This window comes from Athalia rosae, chromosome 2 (genome assembly GCF_917208135.1).
Source record: "Athalia rosae chromosome 2, iyAthRosa1.1, whole genome shotgun sequence".
NCBI classification, from domain to species: domain Eukaryota; kingdom Metazoa; phylum Arthropoda; class Insecta; order Hymenoptera; family Athaliidae; genus Athalia; species Athalia rosae.
Window position 1 is genome coordinate 11,845,552 of NC_064027.1, and position 24,773 is coordinate 11,870,324.

A 24,773-nucleotide genomic window follows, 5' to 3' on the forward strand; every position below is an offset into this window, starting at 1 on the left:
TGTAGGCGTCATCGAGTAGCTTTTAGTCGTGAAGTACATAGATATACAACAAATGTATTTATCAATGCGTGCGTTGCGTGGTTGGATTGTATTTAAAAATCCACCCTAAGCGCCTCGGGTATTAGAAGCACATTTGTATCCATAAATCACAAGGTTGAACCTTAGAAATAGCTGTTGTTGATATTGGAGATAAAGAAACTTCTGCTAGTTCAACATATGTTGTTTTATGAAGAGTTTAAACTTCAAAAGGTTTAACATTCGACACGAAATTTTTATGTAACAGATTTACGAGGATTAAAAAATTCGTTGCGATATGTCGAAAACAGGAAGAATTTCGAATTAAAAATTTGAAATGCACTTGAAAAGAAAAAATTGTAATGGAAAATCCTTGTTTTTCTTCTTTTTCTTTGTAATGTAATCTCCATATTGGTTGAAATAATAAACATTCTTCGATAATCAAAGTATACTTTAATTTTAGAAGGTAATAACACGATTCGCGATCCACCACAAATAGTTATTGAACAATTTTAAAGTTTACGCTTGAGTTATCGAAGTGATGAGACTGACTAGTGATAAGCATGTACAGCGAAGTTTACATTGCGTTACTTCTTAATTGAATATGGAATTTGATGAACAAACTTTGTTATAATCTCCCTTAGTTCTGTCAAATTACCCAATCTACTTTAAAATTATAATTATCACGAATTTGTTATGCGAGACATCGTCAACTTTCCGTTCTTCTCGACGGAAATGAAGCGCCATTTGAACGGAGTTTTAATTGACCTATACAGCTTTGGGTGAATCAATCAATTATCTGTCGATCGCAATATGTCCCATCTCTATACGGCTATCGTGTACATTGATTCTGCGATAAGCACTTGATTTTTCAAATCAGCGCGCCCAAGATGTCATCAGGTGTGTCGGTAAAGAAGCTCCCTAACATGGACAATTGAATAACGAATTGTCTATGAATTTAGGGTGTGTTTTGTTCGCCGGTGTTCAAATTCAAATATACCGAAAATCATTTTGTGATTTTGGCGGCAATTAATTCTAATAACTGGCATAAGAAGAAACTTTTGCCGCATTCTCTTTGATCACCAATTCTGAAATAGTTACGAAGAAATGAATGGCAAATTCAATAAAACAGCGGCGTGCTTATAAAATTGATTACGAAACTGGGGGAATTGAATAGCTGCGATTTATCAAAGTCGAAACGATTGGTAGCCATGTGGCCATGTCTAAGATAGAACCAATTTCGCATAGGGAATAAACGAACTTTTTGGATGAGACGAAAGCTACAGTCGACTGGTAACTTCTCGAAGGACCGTCTGATATAAAAACAGTGATAACAACGCCGGCGACGCGCATTACAAACTCCTTGACACATGTTGACAGACCACAAATCCTACGCATATCACATTAAGTTCGTTACGTGCATTGTAATATTCACTAATTACTTTTTGTGTTTCTTCTCTTATTTAAACTGTTTCAGGTGAGTATGTGAACAATTTTTCTACGTGATGTATGCTGATTAAATCCAACAATTGTTCAACACATTATCTACAATTATCGAATCGGGTATGCAGGGGTCGATCGAATGACTGTGTGCGCACTGATTGGAAATATAGATTGTGATTTCATTATTTCTCGTGTTAATATAATTCTTGTGAACGTATGAAGAAACCACAATCATTATCGAATGCATTTAACATGTTGACGAGCAGCTGTGTTTATTTACGTTCAATCTTAGCTCAGGTCTAACATCTCCACTTATACAGTTGACATTCAATTATTTGTGTCTGGGTATACGGTAGGTCGTTCAAAATTCGTTTCGTTTACCTATATGTGACTTGAATCAAGTGAGGAAATATTGAAATTCATATTACTCGACTTTTCATCACAGCAAACACATGAACCTGTAATAATTTTGTTCATTTTCATTTATTCATGTTGTTGTGTTCATTGACTAGTTATATGCGTTGTTTTTTACGTATAACCGAACTTGGCTATTTTGCTCCACAAATTGACGTTCGAAAATCTCGCAGTTCATCTTTAATAATATCCACAGCATATTTTTATCTATCGGATAATTCTGTTGGAAACTTTTGCCTAATATACTCAGAATTTCGAGCAAGTTCTCGATTTCTAAACGGAACTCGGTATTTACATGGCCGAGGTGATGAAGACAATAGATGAACTTGATTGTTATGGAAAAATATTAGAAATCCAATCGGTATAACCGTGAGACTTTGTTTTGCGGATAGAACAATTACGCTTTTTTGCTATTCTGACGATGAATGAAATATACAAAAAATGCTTCAACCGTTCAACATATACGATACGTAATATTTCATCATAAATTTAACATCCATTACTGCCATATGGTAATAAAAATAATTGCATCCAACTGTTAGTCTGCTTGTCAATCTATCCTATAATATTGAGCGAGGACTAGAACATCGCCCTCCCTGAAAACCGCGTGCCTGTAACCCATCTTTCCTTCTGACAATGAGTACGCATAAGGTCGATAAACACATCGGTGTGACGATACACCTAGACTCACCCGGCGAGCCGGCTCCAGTTCTTGACCTACCCCACACTCTTTTTAACGGTCTCGTCGCGCCAGACGAAACGTGCGCACGCGTGCCATGTGATATTACGTGTCTAACGCATTACGCAGTACTATCATGTACTATGTATAGCATTGTATGTATGTATTGTACGTACACATACGGCGTGTATCGCGATGTTGGTATACAATATGCTCACATCTGAAAAAAATGCGATAGATTAAAAAATGTTTGAACTAAAAGTCGTAAAATTTAAAGACACTCATCTGGCGACCGTGTTGGTTTGAGATTATAGAGGCCCAACCACATTTTTTCAATAATTGATCACAGAATCCCTCAGTTTTCATCGCAGCTTCGCACGTTAAATTCATTTTCTGAAACGTCGCTAGTTTTGGCGCGAGAAATTTCAACGTGGAGCGTTCTAACGCAAGACCAGATAGAATATGCACAATTACAGTTATGCTCCGAAAAATATCCTCCAATTGCTCATCAACTATGGAAGAGTTTTCTCCCAATCATATTACCGATCAGAATTGTACTTGAAGCTATCAAAGTTATGAAACAAATCCTACCACTGAACACGGTACAAGTGAGATGAAAAAATGAAATAATGATCATATGTGTATGCGAAATCGATTAAATTGAAAGTATATGCGCACGTACCAGGTACGTGATATTTATACATCAGGGGGTTGCTTACGGTGTTTTTTAGATATCAAGGAGCAGGTTCAGTTCGCGACCATCACAAGATAGACGCGTGTGTCGCATCCCTCGGTTGACATAATTAATTATAAATCATGTATAAACAATTTTAATTAACGTTATTCTCTTATCACACCGCATCGGTTTTTGATAAATGGTGTAACAATACGTAATATTATTTTTATAGGCATACGCCCATTTGTATAATATGCACAAGTTTACATGCCGACACCCCTTACGTATTACGCAATTACCGGAGCATTGTAATATCGTCATTATCGTTAGACTTACAACTTATAACTTCCACGTGTATACGTATATACCTGTACCATACAAAATTGATTTATGTTTTTATCCAATCGCGTTATAACATACATCAGGTACATTATTATACATATATTGTCGAAGGTAAAAAAAAAAAGAAAAAAAAAAAAATAATAAAAAGGTACAAAAATAACCTTAATGTAAATGAATGAGTAAATAGATAAGAAAACATCTTTTTTTATATCATACAGTAATTATCATCTAGCTGCGTATAATGTAATTACAAATTAATAATAATATTATACTATAAAGTTGCGACCGTGTTGTAAATATTTTTCATCGACGAATGAGTATTTCCCCTTTCTACGATATATTTATAATAATAATGATGATGATGATGGCGATGACGATGGTGATGAGGATGATGCTCTCCGTACCGCACAAAACTGATAGACGCTGACAATGCGAGCTCGCGCTCATAATATAATTGTTTTCTTGTTATTCCATCTCTCGCACTTTCTTTCAGCACCCATCACAATTAGACGTTGCAACACTTCTTATTATTTTGTTCATAAAACGTATATGTAATATGAGTCTACAACAGTATACGCTAACCGATCATTTTCTTTATGTTAGACTTTACCACGCCACGTTATAATATCGTGATACTTGATTCATGTGGAAATTTCTGCACGTGTTTCATTGAAAATTCCGTGTTTCGTCTTTTTTTTTTTTTTCAATCAGCTGATTATGAACGAGAATTTTGCTTTCTTCGAGTGCCAAGATTTGTCCAAAGAAGAATGATGAAAAGAAAAATCGGAAACGAACCTTGACCGGTGGGATCGCGACTGCAGACATGCGTATTTAGTAGCATAAAATCAATCAAGGATTAAAAACGTCTCTATAAATATAGCGATCGATATCTTTCTGAAGCTATACATGGGGAATTCCACGTCATTTCGACAAACCGAAAACAGTGACCCTCTTCGATTTTTTCTCATGATACCTCTTGGTTCAAGACAATTTTGTAATTTTTTTTTCAAATTTTTGAGTCCAACCGAATTTGAGTTATGAATTTTCGGTAACTCGAAACATCTCTGAGATCGATTTTTTTGGAACGAAAATTCTCAAGTATCCTATGGCCACGACGAATATTTCTCGCTTGTGAAGAAAAAGGGATAGATTTTTTTTCACTATTCCCAATCTTTCTCCCATTTTGTTCCGTTTTCTTTACAAAATGAGTCAAGAATTTACGTGTGAGAAGAGAGGATGTTCGCGATGCCAAAAAAAACAAGAAGAACCAAATCTGTCCACTTTTTTTCACAAGCAATAAGTGCGTCGTATAGGGGGAAGGCGTACAAAATGGCAATGATACATAACGCGCACACGCGACCGTTCCCCCTTAAACTTTATCATATTCTTACAATATAATTTGTGTTTGTTATTTTTTGCGCGAACGAGGTCGCTTAATTCATATTAAACATATTAGCGTAGTAACGTTAGTCGACGTTGATCTCTGAAGAAGTTTGGAACGTCGAGAGAAAATAGAAAGAAATTCATTTGTATTTTTATAATTTCAACAAACAGTGTTTGAAAACTACATTCCGCGGTACAACAGGAAAAATGATTATCTTCCAGAAAATCGGTGAAGAAATTTCACGTTTATTATATACATACGAGTAGAATAAATAAGAGTCTTATCCTGTTTACATGTATATGGGTCATTCCACCAAATAGAATCATTTTTACGGGGTGATGCCACCGATTCTTTTCAAACTCCGTAAATATGTTTCTCTACATTGTGAAAACAATTTTTTGAAAATTCGGGCCCTTATTAAACCTGATGGTCTTTGCTGCCCGAGCACCATTCAATTGTGAATTTTGATGAAGTTTCAATGACACATCACTCTACAAGCCCCAAAAACCTTCATTCCTTGAAAAAGATAGGGTGATAAAGTAAATGAGTATACTCAAAATAATAATATCAGTAAAAAGACGGTTACTTTTGTAAGATTTCAATCCTTAATAATTTTTTTTTTTCAAGCGCGATCACCGGCTAATTCCAATGGGACTTTGTTAGCGTCAGCCCCATCTACATTAACCCCCAGGAACACCCACCTCCAACGAGGATGGGGTGATAAAGTAGATCATTACTTAAAATTATCTTACTGTTTCGAAGAATCACATAATCAACGACAAGTATTTAAACAATAATTAATTGTGGTCAAACAAGAAATATGCACATCGTGAAAATGACATATTTCTTAAAGAAAACTCTCAGCTTTCAGACAACAATATCAAATTCGAAGTATACTTTAATTGGATTGTCTGTTGTGTATGACAACACGTGAATATTCCCATTGAAAAGCTGAGAATTTTCCCTACCAAGAGTTGTTTTTTTCCAATTTGTAGAAATTAATGAAAAACTTGGCAAATTCTCTTCCAAAAATTCAAGAAATCGCAACTCCAAAATGGCGGCATAACAAAGGCCCAAATTGTTCGATTCGGCGGAATGACCCATATATTTCTTTTCCCATTATCCTCGCTTTAAACTAAGGAATTTAGAATTCCGATTATCATTACAACGATACTCGATAAATTGTAACTTGTGAATGACAACGTGTAGGTATAATGTTACATATCAATTATATACAAGTCGCGTCTCCTTTTCTTTATCTTTTTTTCTGTACATTCAAACGCGATGAACACGTGTAGCCACCGGTACGTACGGTATAATTACTCAAATCTTCCATATCAATTAATCATACATAGACGATACATGGAATCTGGCCACTTCATAGGCCACGCACGTTGAGTCAATCCTAGTCAGACGTACAGAGTGGTCAGTTTCTACAATAGTCCCTGTATAGTCGTAAGTTGCCAAAACATATTATTCGCAACGGTCGCGGATGAGAGGGCGACGAATGAATTTCTATTTTTGGGACCGAAAATTAAAATTTATGCACGTCTCAACGGTATCACAGCCTATTCGGCTATGTATGTAGAATAGTGACGATGCGCGACGCGGTTGTGTGGGTATAGAAGTGAATAATACGTATATGTTTACACAGCGTTGTGTATCATAAAATTGTGCGATAACTAGATAACCTTTTAATGGCGGTGGAATATCGCGGGCAGTCGCGGGGCCCTCGGGGACCGGAGGTCACGGCCTCCATTGATAGCTGGGGCCCAACGCGCGTACTTTGGACCATTTCGCTGTGCCGCCAAATCGAATAAACCCCGCGACCGGTGGCCGTTTAACTTCAGTGCCACTTCGGCTCGCCTTCGCACCGTAGTTCAAAAACTCATTCGAATATAACATACAACATATGTGACATATATTTGTATGCGTATGTACATGCGAATGTGTAGATAAATGTACCCGTGAGAGAGAAAAACGCAGTCGGTAACCGTGATGGTCTTTAGCATTTTCTGTGGATCACCTCAACCCGGACAAATACTCATCATTTAATTCATCCACCGATTTTAAGAACAATAAAACGCGTGACACTATCCCCGGTCTTCGAAGTTAATTATTTTCTATTGGAAGAAAAGAGAGAAAAAAAAAAAACACAATTTCCTAATATCGAGTATTTATTTATACATATATATATGTATATAGATACATAAATAAATCAAATAAATTATTCAATTACACATACGCCAACATGTCTACAGAGGCCCGTAGCTTCTCTTCTAACGGCAGCATGATCGTCGTCAGCAACAGACTACCGTTTGTCCTTAAACGGAATGAAATTACCGGAAAACTTGAGAGAAAAGCGAGGTAAGTCATCAACCAACCATCATCTATCTACATTGATTTTATTATTGCTATTGTTCATTTCTGCATCAGAGTTCAGAGTTTTTCATAAAGCGCAAAACGAACGAAAGTCACCGACCCTCCGACAGACAACATTATATCCGAACGTATCGTGCTCACTGTGATAATTTATAAAATGAACAGAAAATTTTGCTTTCCAATAAATTTTCACGACAGGAAAATTTGATTGAAAAATTTTTACGCGATAACGGCAAGCTGTTCTGGATTCCAAAATGATCGAATTCGATTAATTGTGAGAACATAATGACGCGAATGAGCATTATTTGTTGCATCGTGAGATGTACATTTTTTATTCAATTATCTTTTCCAGGTGATATAAGAAGCGTAGAATGCGGAAGTGCTAGTTGCATCGAGTTACGTATAGGGTGTTAACATCATTTGAACAGGCGCGTGAAATTTCTCAGTTATCAAAGACAATTCGCATTGTTACAGCTTGACCTAGTCCCTGGACTGTTTGAAGGTCGCTGGTGTTGCCACTAATTGAAAGATCGGTAATTCGTTGAATTTTTAAGGTGATGAAAATTATTGTTCGGTGTTAATCTAATTTGACGTTATTTTCATCGCGTTAAATCTTACTACGTGATACGGCTGACGTGTTTCATGATTTACTCTGGCAATAATAGTAATAGCAACAGATAAGAAGCCGGAAAACTGTTACGAAGTTGAATTTTTGTAAACATTTTTCTATTACGCAAATGGGTATGTCAGCTCCCGCGAAATAACGTTTGGCACCGATTGCTCAAGTCCTTGTTTTCATCTGGTCACGTGGCGATTATCGCGGGATGAAGTGTACGAGAATTGCAAAAAGTCGATTAGATATCCAAAAACAGGAGTAATTCGTTTGATACTCATGATCGTTGAAACTCGTAAAGATAAACATTGATATTATGAATGATAACATCGTATATTAATTTGGGTTATTCATCTCTGGGGGTCTGCGCTTTTATTACGAACATTTGAATATTTTGTTTAAAACATTTTACGCAATCGTGTAAATTTATGTTTGTGCCATTCACGCGTCTCTGAAATAATCTTTTCTCTATTATTACCACTGTAAGTTTCTAAGGAACCTCGGGATATCAATCCTGATTGAAGACATTGCTTCGTTCTGAATCCTGATGCTCACATATATTATATCGTACAATCTTGATGGAAATTAAAGATTCCAATCGTTGGTTATTTTCGGCTATAGTTGCTAGTGTTCTTTGTTCGGAAATGAGGAATACAAATCTGCCAAAAGTAGTCAATGGAAATTGACGATATTATTCACATTATGTTATCGCGATAGAAGTAATTATCAGCGTGATGATTCCACGTCACAAATGTCAAATTTACAGCTCAAATATTTTTTCCTTAGCTCGTGATAATAAAACTGATTATCATATGAAATGTTGGCTTCCGTCTTAACATATTCCGATGCAATTGAATTTCCTTATTCATCCCTTAGCGCCGGGGGCCTCGTCACAGCGGTAGCACCTGTCGTAATAAGCGGAAACGGAGTGTGGGTTGGATGGCCAGGAATGCACATGGATGACCCAAACGAACAGATTCCAGAATCAGATCCGAACGATCGTACGCCAACGGCAGGTCTCTTATCTCGTAAGGTGAGTGAAAATTGAAAGTCGTAAAATATAATGAATGCATCTAGATCGCACCAAATAATCCTTCTATCGCCCGATTATCTTTATAACGTTGTAAATGTCCTGTTGACAGCGGATGGAATCCTCGCGCGCAATCGACTCGTTTTATCTTTTATCTAGATATGTTATTTATGCAAATTTGAGAATTCCCTCCGCGAATGCAGGGGGGTAATATAAAAACTAACTACGCTCGTGAATCAATAAGCAACGAAGAAGAAAATCTTTGCTCGAACGATCGACGCACGTACGGAAATCGACCTAAATAGATAAGAGAGAAGAATAAGAATTACTGACAATTACTGCAGGTCATATTCATACAACATACATCTGTTGACTATTTTAGTACGCGACTGATCTAAATAATCGCAATATTATTATTATGATGATATTTCTTTTCTTTTTTTGTCCGATCTATTGTCCACGCGATCGATCTCGTCCTCAAGTAAATAGTGAAAACAAATCAACCAATGATTAGTGTCGCTTGAACTACATACGATAAGTACAGTTACGCTGTGTTAATCAAACATCGATCATTATGTATATTATACTGATTACGAAATTCAGATATTTTCAGCTGTTATTGAATAGCTATTTTTCTATTTACGTATTATAACTTATTTATCACGAATTTACATACATCTATTCCCTCGGCACATATCGTATATTATATTGCTGTATATTACACAAATTATACTATAAATATAATTATACGGTATTCTTCATCGCACCTTAAACAGTCTCTGTCATGAAAATCAACTTGGACGGGTGTCTATCTCTTATGCAATTGTCGTACCAGTTGGAAGATCTGATTCACAATTATCAGCTCCGCATGTTCAGAGATTTATGATGTGGTTTTACGCCGAATCTTATCGTATTTAGTTCAGGTGCAAGACAGAAAGGAAAAGAAAAGGAAAAGAAAAGGAAAAAGAAATTCAGCACGAAAACAATAACAATGTAGAATAATGATTATAGTAATCATGTCAATAATAACTCTATACGCAGTTGCATCTGGGAGATCTGCATTCACGCATCGGTCATGCATCGACCCCGTGGACTAACGATGGACGGACGTTCTCCGAACGTATGAGCGCAGCGTAAAATCTGTTAAGAAATTCTTAGCAATTCGGACTCATTCACGTATGAGTTATTTTCAACGTGATACACGCACACTTACGCACTTTCATTTGATTCGTGGGGTTTTAAAACAGTGCGCTGTTCACGATGCGTAACTGTACACCATACGTATACATACCTATAATGCAAACTTATTGTAACAGGCGATGCGCAGATGTATTCCGAGAAATATTCGCGTTCGCGAAAACAAGTCGAGATGGGAGAAATTGACGGGAAAAATTTCCCTTGTAAAATATATATAAAATAATCGCTATGAGTAATAACACCTGCAGTCGTCTCTCTTTCTCCAACTTTGTTCTCTCGTTATATACGACGAGGTGGAATTTTCCCGTCAGATATTGTGCATGCATAGGTATACGTACAAATGAAGTATATATCGATGCATATATATATATATATATATATATAATATATAATATATTTATATACTCATGTAAAGCATGTGTTATGCATATAGGAAGATTGCGATCGGGGACGTCAATTTTTTTTCATCCTGTTATAACTCAATAATTCACATCGCGCCTGCTACATAGATATAAATTCACACGCGTTTACGTATTATACATACCTGTATCGAGGTGATAAAATCATACAACTGAAATGTGAACACGTGATTTCGCGCGATGATTCGTCACTTTGTGCAATAAACGGTTAATGATGATACCGTAACGACGGTACGAATCGGGAATCAATTTGCCCTTGACTAACCGTAACTCTAAGCTCCGATCACGCGGTACTCAGCTTCGGGTTGTTCACTTTTCTTATTCTGCGTTGATTTTATAATGGCTAAAAAAATTCCCTTCAACAATTCACTGATATATATATTTGATAAAGAAAGACAGCTTACATATATCGTAAATCGTAATCCACCGTGCGCGTAACGTCGTTGATATTACTACGGATTATTCCCAGAGCTCCGAGAACTGACATAACACTGCAGTCTACCTCGTATAGGAAGAACGTAAAAAAAAAAATAAAGAGAAAAACATTGATAAAAATATATTTTCACGTGCACACCGAGTGTACCTACACCATGTGTATTGACGGTCGCCGTGAAAGAATGTTATACGGCCGCAGAATTAACGGTATATTTTTGGAATACGCATAAGTCGGGACAACTTTTTCCTCAGTACATTAGCTTAGCTCGCGTTTGGATTTTTCTGATCATCGGAACTTTGCCAGAAAATTTTCATACGACTCTCGAAAACAATAACAACTTGAGATTTACTGAAAAATTTTCTTTTTATTTTTAAATATATTTTTCATTGTTTATGCCTCTAACGTTCGTAGGGATTATGTTCACATCGGTCGAGAGTGAAGAGGGTATTTTTCAAGTTGTTCAACCTCATCGACTGCCTAATTTGTGTCATTATGAGAAAGAATCGCCGTAATTAGGCAAACGAATCGGTGAAATTGATCGTTTTTATTTTTTTTTTATTTTTTTTTTATGTTTGGGATTCATATATTTCTACCGGGTACACACGTGTTTCTAAGATGAATCAAGCGGTTGGACACGCAATCCATCAAATCTTTGAAATCCAATATTCTCTGATATTCGAAATCGTTGGCCCAGCGAGTTAGCTGTGTCGGAATTCGGTACGTGAAACGATAAATATTGGAAATGCGACGTCAAAGTAAATAAGAGCAAATATTTACGATCGTGCGATTGCGGCGGCCACGTGGTTGCGTATGAAATAGCTAGTTATCATGATTTTTTGACCGCACTGTATGCATGCAGTTCTTTCGTCTGCACTGAATACTCGGTGGCATTTAATTTTAATTTTTTTTTTTCGTCTTTTATTTTGTCCTTTTTTTTATCATCGAACTCACAAGCTGGCTGGATGAATAACAATAAATATGATACCCATAATACTGTAGATTAACGGTGAAATCGAGTGGCTTTAATCATTTTACTTGAATAATAAGACAATAAATACCATTTGTCAAACTGGTGATTCATGTTATCTCCGGGTTGTTTGTTTTGATCGTTATACAATACGCTATGATGATGTACATATTATTGCACGCACTAACTAAGGATATGCCGAGTTGCTCCAGTGCGACGTGTTGCTTAAGAGCAGGCGCTCGCGTCATCTGGAACACCCGGTATAGACGTATATACTACAACTCGTCGCTAAACTCATCATAAGTTGAATGGGATATTTGATATTTGAATGAAAATGTTTGGTATAGCTGCGGCGATGAATCTGGAGTTGATGAGTTTCTATTCGGTTTTGTTTTTTGTTGTTTTCATTTTTGCCGGGGAATCTACCGTCTGACAAATGTCTGACTGCGGATACGACGCGGTCAAAATATACGCGACTGAACAACGTTACCGTAATGAGGAGTTTAAATTTTCTGTTTTTTTTTTCTCGAATATGACGACGTTTTATGGCAACAGGTTTGTAGGGTTACTGGGTTATCGTAACGGGTGACGTATGGAACATGTTTCATCTCAAATCTCTATAGATTCATTGTAAATACTTATGAGAATCGAGTCAATTCGTTTTTATAGGATTGAAATGGGATCAGTTTTACTGGTATAATAAGGTCTTTATTGAAAACGGATATAAAAGTATGTTTACACGGGATAAAGGGGTCGTCAACACCGGGAGAACAACATGCGTCAGAGTTTTTATCAACCTTGATTTTCATGCTTTCATAACATATGAGAGTCAGTATTTGTTTGTTAGCAACGATTTTTAAACTTATAACATCCTCAGCGTCCTTCGCCTTAGCGTGGTTCTCACTTGTGATCATCGTCATTAATACGTTATTATCCTAATCTCGTATGAGCTACTTTTGCAGTTTTGATTAAAATTGTCCTACTAAGATTCAGATGATTATATTTAGCACAATTATGGTGAAATTCGATAAAATGTAGCAGAGTATTTCAATATTAGCATGCTTATCGAAATTGGGGTCGTTTTTTTTCTCGTTTTCATATCTATAAATTCACACAAATTATCTTCCGCGAATTGTAAGTTATCTCATATTTTACGCACACCCATCAAAAAAATCGTCTCAATTGAAACTTAGATAAACCACGCGATTCAATGTTTACTTAACGCTTTATGGCCCATAATTGGTTTTCGCGGTGTGGCGGAAAGCCTTTGGCTTAACAAATTCGCGCTTTAAATACTGCGTTGATAAGCTTACTCGATCTGCTAAATCCAAGTGATGGATTAATATTGTGCTGGAAAGATACGCAGTAAGTATTTAAGACTCGAATTATCACAAAAAAGACGATGATAATAAGCCGATGACGTTTTGTTCAATTTTTAAATTTAACTTTTTATTGCGTTAATATCTATAAATTTATGAGCCTTATAAGCCCACGCCTATATACGGTATACTAAAATGATTTTTTCCAGGCAATACCACTTGCCGATAGCTGACAGACAACACTCGCAACTAGTTCAGGATTTGACGCGTTTGCAAAAAAATCGTGCAAATTAACTTCGATTAATGGTGGTCCCCTACATGGATATGTTATCTTGAAATCGTCCAGTAATCTTTGCTGCAGTTTTCCAACATTCACTGCAGTTTTCATTTTGTTTTCATTCATATTATACATTATACCTCGCTGCACGCGGATCGTCAGCTGATCCGTTGGTCGAGACGTGATTTATCGGAGCAGTCTTCATCGTTGGCGTAAATAAGCTTTTACTCATCTTTTTTGGAAATCTTATGAAAAAAAATGTTTAGATAATGGCAATAAATTGTTGGTCAATGACAATGAGTGAGTTGATTATCGGAGCGAGGGCCCGACGGGGCAAAATCCAATCACAGACGGACTTTGCACAATCAATGTTGAAAATGATCGACTCTTCTTCATCTTATTTCACGAGTTTTCTTGTTATCCTTATTCCGTAGTCGTTAAAAACGCGATATACGATGTACAAATCACGAACCATAAAAATTCTTTCTCGCTGTTTTATATCCGTTGATTTTTTTCATGCGAATATATTTATAAAAAACGAAATAACGCTCTTAGAGTCGATTGCCAAAGGATAAATCAGCGAGGAAAAACAGACGAGTAATCGTTCGAACAAACGACTTGAAATCTCTGTTATTCATTAGATGAGTAATGTTATTTGTTTAAAATAACATGAGCGGTCTTCGTTTCTTTACAGGTTGTCGCTGTGCATGTTAATGAGCTAATATTCGATTCGTATTACAATGGATGCTGCAACGGTACATTTTGGCCACTTTTTCACTCCATGCCTGACCGTGCAACTTTTATTGCCGAGCACTGGCGTGCCTATGCAGCCGTCAATCAAGAGTTTGCCGCTCAAACCGTAAGTTCACTTCGATCAGTTTCGGTATCAGAAAGGTGATGGGGGATTGCATTTTATAAGCCACACGTCATCGAAGTTCGGCCTATTGAACGCCCATTCCGAATCATGTATTTCTCCAGGTGAACGCACTTGAACAAATCCACAAGGAACAATCAGGGCAGGTAAACGGGACACCGTTGGTATGGATTCACGACTATCACTTGATGTTGGCAGCAAATTGGGTCAGACAATCAGCGGAAGAAAAAAATCTCCGATCAAAATTAGGCTTCTTTCTTCATATTCCGTTCCCGCCTTGGGACATCTTCAGATTGTTCCCATGGGCGGACGAAATCCTCCAAGGAATGCTTGGTAAGATTTAAAGAATTACCGTGACTGTGATAATCACGCGTAGCTAATCCGTCTATTAATTCTGAAGGCTGCGACATGGTCGGCTTTCACATTCAGGATTACTGTTTAAATTTCGTCGATTGCTGTCAAAGAAGTCTTGGCTGCCGTGTAGACCGAAAAAATCTCCTCGTCGAACATGGTGGTCGAACTGTTAGAGTCCGACCTCTTCCGATTGGAATACCTTTCGACAGATTTGTGGCTCTGGCCGAAAGCGCACCCAAAGTTATGCTGACCAATCAAAAAATCGTACTTGGTGTCGATCGCCTCGACTATACCAAAGGTCTCGTTCATAGACTGAAGGCGTTCGAAATGCTCTTGGAAAAGCATCCCCAGCATAGAGAACAGGTAGTGTTTCCATTCGATTTCACGTTATTGCGGATTTTCAAATTCTCAGGTCGAACTCTGAACATTTGTTTTTTTTCGCCTCCACCAACAGGTGACTATGCTCCAAATAGCGGTACCATCGAGAACCGATGTCCGGGAGTACCAGGACCTTAAGCTTGAGATGGATCAATTGGTGGGTCGCATAAATGGTCGTTTCACCACGCCAAATTGGTCGCCAATTCGGTACATCTACGGGTGTGTCAGCCAGGAAGAATTGGCCGCATTTTACAGAGAAGCCGCAGTTGCATTGGTCACCCCTCTACGTGATGGGATGAACTTGGTTGCGAAAGAGTTCGTGGCCTGCCAGATAACCGAACCTCCTGGCGTTTTGATCGTCTCACCCTTTGCTGGTGCAGGTGAAATGATGCACGAAGCACTGATATGCAACCCTTACGAAATCGACGAAGCCGCTGAAGTCATTCATAGGTAAATTTTCGCCAGGTGATGATGGATTGCTTGGTGTGAAGTGAATGTCATGATTAAGTTTTTCTTTCATCCAAACATGGAATCGACTTATAGATGTGCGAAACTATTTTTTGTCATTATCAGTTTTGATTATTTTTGTGGGCCCCATAAAATTGATGAATTATCAGAGGCCCCATCAATGGTTTTACATTGATCTAGATGGTGATAAAGCTAATCACCTAATGGACCGTAAAGTTTAGAACCCTCAGTTCGGAGGTTCCTAACTAGGAAGAAAAAAATGATAGAGCAGAAATTCAAGAAATGTTCAAAAGCTTGGAGTATTCTGCGACTGATGATTCATTTTCGAATTTCGTCAAAAAACACCGACATTTATGACCATCGAAGGGTCGACAAACGTTGTTTTCTCAGAGTTAAGCGAAGTAGTTTAACTTCGGCGCGACACCACTCGTTAGAAAAGCATTTGAAAAATTCGAAAAACATGGCGCCTAGATCAAAGAGGCGATCTCGGGAATGGTTTGAGCAAAACGGACCTACGCGAGCTAAAAATTTGCAGAAAAATATAGACTTTCTAATGCCGTGAAAAGAAAATTGCTTGTATTTCTAAGTTTTCGGTAATCGTCATTGACGTTGTGGGGTATTATAAGTACTAAGTGGGCGACCCAGTCGCTACGGCGTCACTGCATTCTCACATCTTCCCACACCCCGCGTCACTACAACGTAATGAGTTTCTTTTACAACACCATAAATTGGTATCTAAATTTGCATAATTCCGGAATGAATTATTCGCTCATTTATCGACCGATGAATCGGAACAATGTTCAGTTCGAAGGGTGGCACAATTTCAACTGCTTCCTAATTTCCAGAGCACTAACAATGCCCGAGGACGAGCGTACGCTGCGTATGAACCACTTGCGTCGTCGTGAGAGGATCTACGATGTGAACTACTGGATGAAATCATTCCTCCAAGTAATGGGATCACTTGAAGAAAGAGATTCGGTTGGTGCTACCACGATGCAGCCGGTAACGATGGACGACTTTGACGATTATTTGAGCAAGTAAGTATCACAGACGAGAGATCCGTGCATGACTGGGCCCAGCCAACGCATGTGCTATAGAGGACGCATTTATCCTTCTAAAAAATTCAAGGTTCTTCGTAAATATTTTTCAAATGTCATGCGATGGTCAAATATTTGTTTCATATTCTTCCTTTTTTGTTTCAATTGCTTCACTGCATTACTTTTGTCTGATTACTTCATGTTTCACATACAGTAGATCTTTCAGATACCTAAAAGGTTGCAGCTAATTGCTTGAAAGGTCACGCGCGTCCTGATGTAGATATTCACTGATTTTGAATTCGTCTTTGCAGCGATATCTATTTCTTTCTAATCATTATCGATTTTTGTATTTTCTGTTGTTGGATGTGCAAACTTTAAGCATATTCCGCAAATCAAGAGATTGGGAAAAAAAAAAACAAAGAAAAAACAAAGAAAAAACAAAAAAAATAAGGAATAAGCATGAGTCTGGGTACGTCGCTGCGTAGGTTAAATGCCTGTACAAAATCAAATTGTGATTATCAAAAATATCATGAGTAACTTCGATCTGGCAGATGATTGATGAAATGCAACAAAATTGTGCATGGTATCTCACTTGAGTTTGGGAGCCACGTAAAGTCAAAAGACACTTGCACGCACTTGCTCGCGGTCTATTGTAAACGCAAGGGCATTGGAATTTTTTGAAAAAAGAAAACAAAAATGAAAATTTGGAGAGCTACTTGCTTTTGAAGCGGCGGGCCCGCGCTGTGCCGCGACCTGACTTATGATGAAAGCCGGGTAACGACCCAGTGATGGCGCATGTCCCCTAGGTATATTGGCGACAATCACAAGTTGGCCCTTCTCTTGGACTACGACGGTACCTTGGCACCGATAGCGACACATCCTGACCTTGCTATCCTGCCGTTGGAGACAAAGAATGTTCTTCAGAGGCTTTCCAACTTGCCGGATGTATACATCGCCATCGTAAGTGGAAGGAACGTCAACAACGTAAAATCGATGGTCGGAATCGAGGGCATCACGTACGCTGGAAATCACGGTCTTGAAATTTTACATCCCGACGGAAGCAAGTTCGTGCATCCGATGCCCGTTGAATTCGAGGATAAAGTTGCCGGACTTATGCAGACTTTGCAGGATCAGGTACGGTCGACACCCCAATGCACGGCTCTCGTAAACCGATGACGACGTATCGTTCGCTTTTCTGTGGGTTTTTTTTCTTTTCCTTGTTTTCATTCCGGCACATGTCTTTCGTTTTTCCGTCACTTTCATACCGCGATGACCGGCCTCTTCAGATTTTTTCCTTCGGACTTTATTCATTCTCATGAAAATGAATTTGTATATTTCGAGAATATAAAACTACGCGGACGAGTGAAGTCAAATACCAGGCCTAATCATTTTCTTGTGAGAATTCCCCAAGGAAAAAAAGAATCAATGGCAATAAATGAGAGTTCGAATCGATTCGAACTGTAACGTAGAATTTGAATCTGTGAAGGTCGAATGTTGAGAGACTTTCGATTTATCGGTTAACTATGAGAAACAATATCAGGTAGTATTAAATAAGTAAGCATCCTGATTTATTCTTTCTAATCAATTTTTGTATCGTGAATTTTATACCACAAATTTTTCTGCTACAGTTAACAATAAATGAAAAACATTTACCATTGTCGTAACAGTTATGTAGAATGGATATATTTCATCTGTAGTTTCAGCCTCGGTTTCAGTTCGAAAGTTATGGTATACATAATCATTGACAAGTTTGTTGACATGTCATTTACTGATCATTCATCAATTGACAATCATACACAGCTATCCAATGATTTATTCAGCTATTCGCTAATTTTTCATTCGGTTCAGAAGTTTTTACAAGCACGTACTCGCACAATTGGGATAAAGAAACAAAGACCTCCGATTCTTTTCAGCATTCAAACGATTCGTTTGCGCAGGCGAATGATGTGGAGTTCATCCAATATTTTCCGAGCACTGATTTCATAGCCAATGGCTATGTGTACGAAAGTGACAAAAAAAAAAAAACTTTTGTAGCGGCGCCGAATTCGGTTGTGATGTAGATATATTTGCATCACGCATGAATCAATAGTTACTTAAAAATTTTCTTGGTTTTTGTCAACTCATTTTTTATTCTTGCTACCCGTATGAAGTTTACACACTGTACACATTTTTCATTCCGCCAAGTAATTGCATGTATTCGAAGAACAATTATTCATATGGCAAACTTTGTTCCCTTTGTCGTATTTCGAGAAAAGTTTCATCTCCTTACGGTTCAAGATCACTGGCTGCATTATATATTTTGGATTCTACACCGATCCTTGGATTATTATGCAGTACATGACGACTAAATTTTTTTTTTACGTTCCATGAATTAGTTCTGTGAAGAGGTAAATCGTTTAGATTGAGAGGGAATATTAAAAGAACTGTACATAGTATCTTTAAGTCTCGCTATTACTTTGAATGAACCATATTTAACCGAATAAAGATCAATTCCTGTTGTACGCATCGTAGTTGTATGTCGTAAGCACTGGTTCTTTCGTCCGGTCAACTTCATTTCACCCTGCAGCTTGCAGCAGTTTGATCAGCGGCATCATCGGATTTTCACGGAAAATGTGATTCTCACAATTGCCTTGGAAATTTGGATCAGCTGTTTAAAGTTTATGTGGATTATTACAAAAAGTTTAAATATTATTTTTGTTCCTTTCTGCCTCCGTTTTAATTGTATCCTATTTAAATTTGAAGGTCGAGATGAGGCGAAGCAATGATGGTTTTGACTTCTATTTTGGATTTCTAAATTAGCTTATGTTGTTGCTACACAAAATTCTTTCCAAGAAGGCTTTTCGAAACTTCTTGACAAATTTACAGACTAGGAAGTGTCAGGTTAATAAAAAATAAATGATACGGGATTATTTATCGAGTTATTTATAGTCGTGTATCTTTATCAAACCAATTCATATTTATCATATGTTATATTACACGAATAATTGAAAAAGATGTGCAGACTGCACTCGCTATCATCTGGCCATGACCCTGAAAATTGTTTTACGAATTATGACGGTTATATTCAGATTATTATTCAATTATTGATAACGCGATAACGTATTTTATTGCCGGCCAAAAATCTCCAATCTACGAATTGCGCATTCATGCGAGATTAAAATTATTCTTGAATTGAGAATGAACAAAGTGTTATCGAAACTACACGTGTATTCTGAGTTTCAAAGTATTTCGATATATCTATGATATCAGATCGAAGAAGATTACAACATGCAAATTTGCAATACAAGTATAATTATATTTCAAATAAGCTAACAAGATTCTTATGAACTAGAATACAAATAATTGATAATTCCGGTATCTAAAGTTAAAAATTCGAAACTATTCAATTCGAAACGATCAGATACTACTCAAATACCGAATTATTCTAGACTAGAAAATGATTTTTTTTTTTGCATTGTGGGTGAAATTTGTTATCTTGATGGCTATGATAATCAACAATAGATAAACGTTCTCTTTTAATTATTAAAAATCATCTTAATGCTCGTTCAAAGGTGTGCAAGCACGGCGCGTGGGTAGAGAACAAGGGAGCTCTCCTGACATTCCACTATCGAGAAGCACCGATGGAAAAACGAGCTGCAATGGTCGAACAGGCCAGAAAATTGATCGAAGAGTCTGGATTCAAAGCTTGTGCCGCTCACTGCGCGATTGAAGCGAAACCACCCGTGGAATGGAACAAAGGACGTGCTTCGATCTACATTTTACGAACTGCCTTCGGTTTAGACTGGAGTGAACGCATCAGGATCATATATGCCGGAGACGACGCGACAGACGAAGACGCAATGAAGGTGTGCTCAAAAAAATCAAATAATTATTATCATGGAGACGCAATGAAGGTCTGCTTACAAAAATCAAATAATTATTATCATGAAGAGGGTACACGGTTCTCAGTAAAGCATAAAGCTTCAATATTCATATCTTGAAATCGAGTTTGTTCGTAAAGTTTTGAAAGTATTAAATCTGAATTGAATTGAAGTTGTTGAAAATTTATGCGCCAATCTGGTTTCACTTAGTAAAATGTCAAAAATCGTAATCCATATTTCAAAAATCCAGATGTTTTAGACGGTGTGACGAAGTTTGCTCACCCGCTATCCAATTGTAATCGAACTTGCGAACTCCTTCTGTTTCTAGGCATTGAAGGGCATGGCGGCGACCTTCCGCGTTGCATCTTCGCACATAATCCGTACCTCAGCGGAGCGTCGTCTGCCGAGTACAGATTCAGTGCTGACAATGTTGAAGTGGGTTGAACGACATTTGAGCAAACGTAAACCACGTAACAGCACCGTGGATCATATTCAGTCTTCACGATTCCGCAGAGGAAGTCCCGGTATCGCCATGGAGATGTCTTTTACATCTCCAGAAAAGCAGAAGCTTGAGCAACAGGTAGCGTAGTCGTCGTGAGTCGAGGACTCGCACCTCGTTCGTAATAAATTATAATAAAAGTAGTCAGTTAAGTGATAACAAACAACCCCAAAAAATACGCACCTATAGTTTTCAGTACATATGATACACCCGCATACAAAGCCAGGGCTCAACGGGGCTCATCGTCATGTTGAGAGAATCGATTAATATATAAATTCGTAGAAATATCTTGAACTGCAGTCAATAAGTATAATACAGCTGACTCCTTTGAACCCTGGAAATGTGTTAATATCACGTCCTTGATGCTAAAGGCAAGTGAAGGACACCGTGAAAGAGATCGATGCCGGTCTTCAGCTTTCTATGAATTTAGTATTTAGCGCCCACATTTATTGTTAGTTTAAAATTTAATAGCTATCCTCATGGATAATTCGCGAATTAGATCTATCAAAGTTCGCCGTGTCCTTCGCAAAACTCACTTCATTGCGGTAGAGTCGACAAAAAAGAACATTGACAACCAAAGAAAGTTCCATAATCTCTAAGGTATTTAAAATACTACAGAGATCCAACATCCGATCAATTCTTCCAGCCTGCAATTGCATTCCTCAAGTGGTCAACGTAGAGGAACCTGGTCGGACGATCCTCAAATCTTAGGTCTAATCGTCCCAGGATTAAGTTTGCCTAGTATCACGCATCTAGTAATCCTGTATATTTGGTCGAAATTCTATTCAAAATCACCCTATCATCTTATTTCCACGACAGCAAACCACGTTCGATCATCATGTGAAAGTATTCGAAGGATCAGTGAGCAAGATCATGATTTTTCCACCGAGCAATAATAACATTTTGCAAGTATTGATACACGAAGGACACAGAAAAATTGCGGGAGTTTAAGGAGTTGTAAACTATTTTGAAAATCATGAAAGATACGATTACAGATAATATTCCATTTTTTCTCTTATTTCATACGCGTTAACTTCATTGATATCGTACAAAATTCAAATTTTGAGGTGATAAATCAACAGTATAGCTTAACTTCAATTATACTAATCGTATTCATATTCTCTCATTATTGTAGGGAATTGATTCTCTACGGGCAATACCTCCTAAATCATATTCTAAAGCTGTGATCACCGTTATTTTTCGCTACTAGTAGATTTGTAAGATACATTAAAACTGCGGATATTTGAATACGGTTATCACGACTGAATTAACTCTCATGATATGTTACATTTCTAACCACACGTATATATTTAAGGTTCTTTAATTCGATCGGACAACTCGATTCAAAGTTTAGAGATAGTGATTCGTCATATGTAAAGTAAGGAAGGCCTCTTCAATGCGATTCTTAGATTCCTTTTTTTTTTGATCCAATATAAACAACGTCATAATATGTAGACCGACCAAAAGAATTTACCTCAGAAAAAAAAAAAAAAAAATGGTTTATCTCTCATCTATTCCCAACCTTTGACGTGGTGATAGTCTATAAGAGAATATCAATGAGTTACACTCTAGAGAAACGTGTGTATATTTTTCTATGAATTTTTAAGCTGCTATATTTTTATACATACTTCAGAACATTCGGAATGAGATTAAATGAACATCTGTTAGGAAAAAATCAGACAATCGAAAATAATTGAATTACAGGAATTTATCTAAAACCAGTTCAATATCAAATCGCATCAGTCAACCCATACTCTTTCTGTAAGTGAGAAAAGAAATACTTTTACGCTCTGTTACTCCTTCTGTTATTCTTTATTGTCTTGTTTTATGATGAACGTTATTTAAAATACAGCGTTTTAACTTAGGTCTTATAGTTAAGTTAGATTTATGGATCATTGATATTGTATTAGTAATTTGGAAGCTCCTGAGTTAATACAATAAGGCCAGCATCAGCAATCTCGTATTTCCTTTCGTATTTATTAGTCAATATATTCATTACTAGTCACCGTAACAGAAAAAAAGTATCAAAAAAAAAACCATCACTCATGCGCACGAAAAATTAATCCAACATTTCGAACCCAAAAAGACGCGAGCTTTTTCAGAAATTTGTCAGAATACATATTTTCTGTATCAAAATAAAAAATGTACGGGCTGGGTCACCTCTGGCGTGAAAAACTAGGAAAACGTACGAAAATAATTATGGTGCTATGGGTTAAATATCTTATGCGAATCGGAGTAGATTCGGAAAAAAGTTTCTCTGAAAAAGAAGATTCGTTTCCATTGGAGAAAATGGCGGATGGTTGGAATTATGAAAACTAGTCCTTTTCGTGAAAGGTATTTTGAACATAATTTATTATTTTTGAGATCATGCAACTTTCAGCCGTATTTACCTTGGTTCGCGAAATATTCGACTGGAACGTTCGAAATGTGCTAGCCTGTATGATAATGATGATAATAATAATATTGTTAATCATGATATTGATATTAGTCGTAGTCCATAGTAATATAGTAGTTTTTAGTAATATTAATGATAATAACGATAATAATCCCATTATACGATAATAAAGAAATGATGAAGAATGCGACATACATGAAAGGAAGAAATTATCAAGGGTGCAATCTATAATGTGCTTGATGACAATTCATTCAAATTTTTAGTACCGGTATCTGAAGTTCCTTATTGGTACATTTATACATATCTGCAAATAAGTACTTTTACTGAAGCTTTCAACTTCAGGGTGGCTCAAAAATCGGATTCGATAATTCTGACTGTGCCATATTATACATTGTATTACATATAGTATAGGCAACATTAACAAATCAATCGACCAATTTGTCCTATAATTTCAATTGGAAATACTCATCATATTATATACCTACACAAAAAGTATTCGCATAGTGTAATATGTGATACAGAGATACTCGTTATATTTTTCGATCCACCATTGACCTAGAAGTTGGTAATCCTATACAGTACATCGGAAACAAGAATATTATCGATTTGTGTATCAAAGGTCAGTTAAAATTGAATTGAATTGAATTGAAAGCAAGTTACTAGTGTAACAATAATCATTGTGTAAATTTATCGACGTGAACAATCGAAACTTGAAGCCACATACATTTTTTTTTTTTTTTTCGATTTGGTTATTCTCTTGTAAAATAAGAGATGACACAGATATGTGTAACCAATCAATTGATACACAGGACTGCATCATGAGGCCTTTCCTAATAAAAGTTGCCCACTTTTTTATATTACTCGTAGTTATAGTTGTATTTTAATGAAATTCTACTTGCTGTATGATAATGATGAAAAAAGCAACCGAAGTTTACATGAATTATTAGAATTTATATTGTATATCAAACATATTTTTTTGTAGTCACGAATAAAAAATTTTATCATTTGCAATTTGTTCTGATTGTTTCAGAAGCTTTATTAATTCTTCGAACCCATGCACTGAAATTGAATTCTGAATTTTTTTCATCGGAAAATGATCATCGTGACGATCACTCATTGTCAGATCTACATGCGAATAAATTTCCTGCAGATCACTATCGATCACATGTTGAGTAATAACTTTCGAATTATCTGCGGTCATTTTCAAATCGATTATGTTACCGAAACATGGTAAGCTATTATTCGAGGGGGTCAACGTTGCCAGAGATTAGGGGTGCCGACTACAGAGAGCGTTTTTCAACAACCCCTCGTTGGT

General features: G+C 36.9%; 1 protein-coding gene across 4 annotated transcripts; it reads left to right on the top strand.

The window, feature by feature from the left end:
• Nucleotides 1-1,342: 1,342 nt before the first annotated feature.
• Nucleotides 1,343-24,469, top strand: LOC105683983 (alpha,alpha-trehalose-phosphate synthase [UDP-forming]). Of its 4 annotated transcripts, none has more exons than XM_048649976.1 (12): nucleotides 1,343-1,492; nucleotides 7,215-7,320; nucleotides 8,825-8,981; nucleotides 14,288-14,452; nucleotides 14,572-14,800; nucleotides 14,868-15,184; nucleotides 15,276-15,649; nucleotides 16,513-16,704; nucleotides 17,511-17,838; nucleotides 20,256-20,549; nucleotides 20,893-21,144; nucleotides 21,710-24,469. In XM_048649976.1, the coding sequence occupies exons 2-12, from the start codon at nucleotides 7,244-7,246 to the stop codon at nucleotides 21,740-21,742; spliced, it is 2,418 nt and encodes an 805-aa protein (XP_048505933.1). In that variant the 5' UTR covers nucleotides 1,343-1,492; nucleotides 7,215-7,243; the 3' UTR covers nucleotides 21,743-24,469. The 4 variants fall into 4 exon arrangements, with proteins under 4 accessions (XP_048505933.1, XP_012252443.2, XP_048505935.1 ...); XM_012397020.3 differs by lacking the exon at nucleotides 1,343-1,492 and adding an exon at nucleotides 5,145-5,181; XM_048649978.1 differs by lacking the exons at nucleotides 1,343-1,492; nucleotides 7,215-7,320; nucleotides 8,825-8,981 and adding an exon at nucleotides 13,338-13,362.
• The last annotated feature ends 304 nt before the right edge of the window (nucleotides 24,470-24,773 follow it).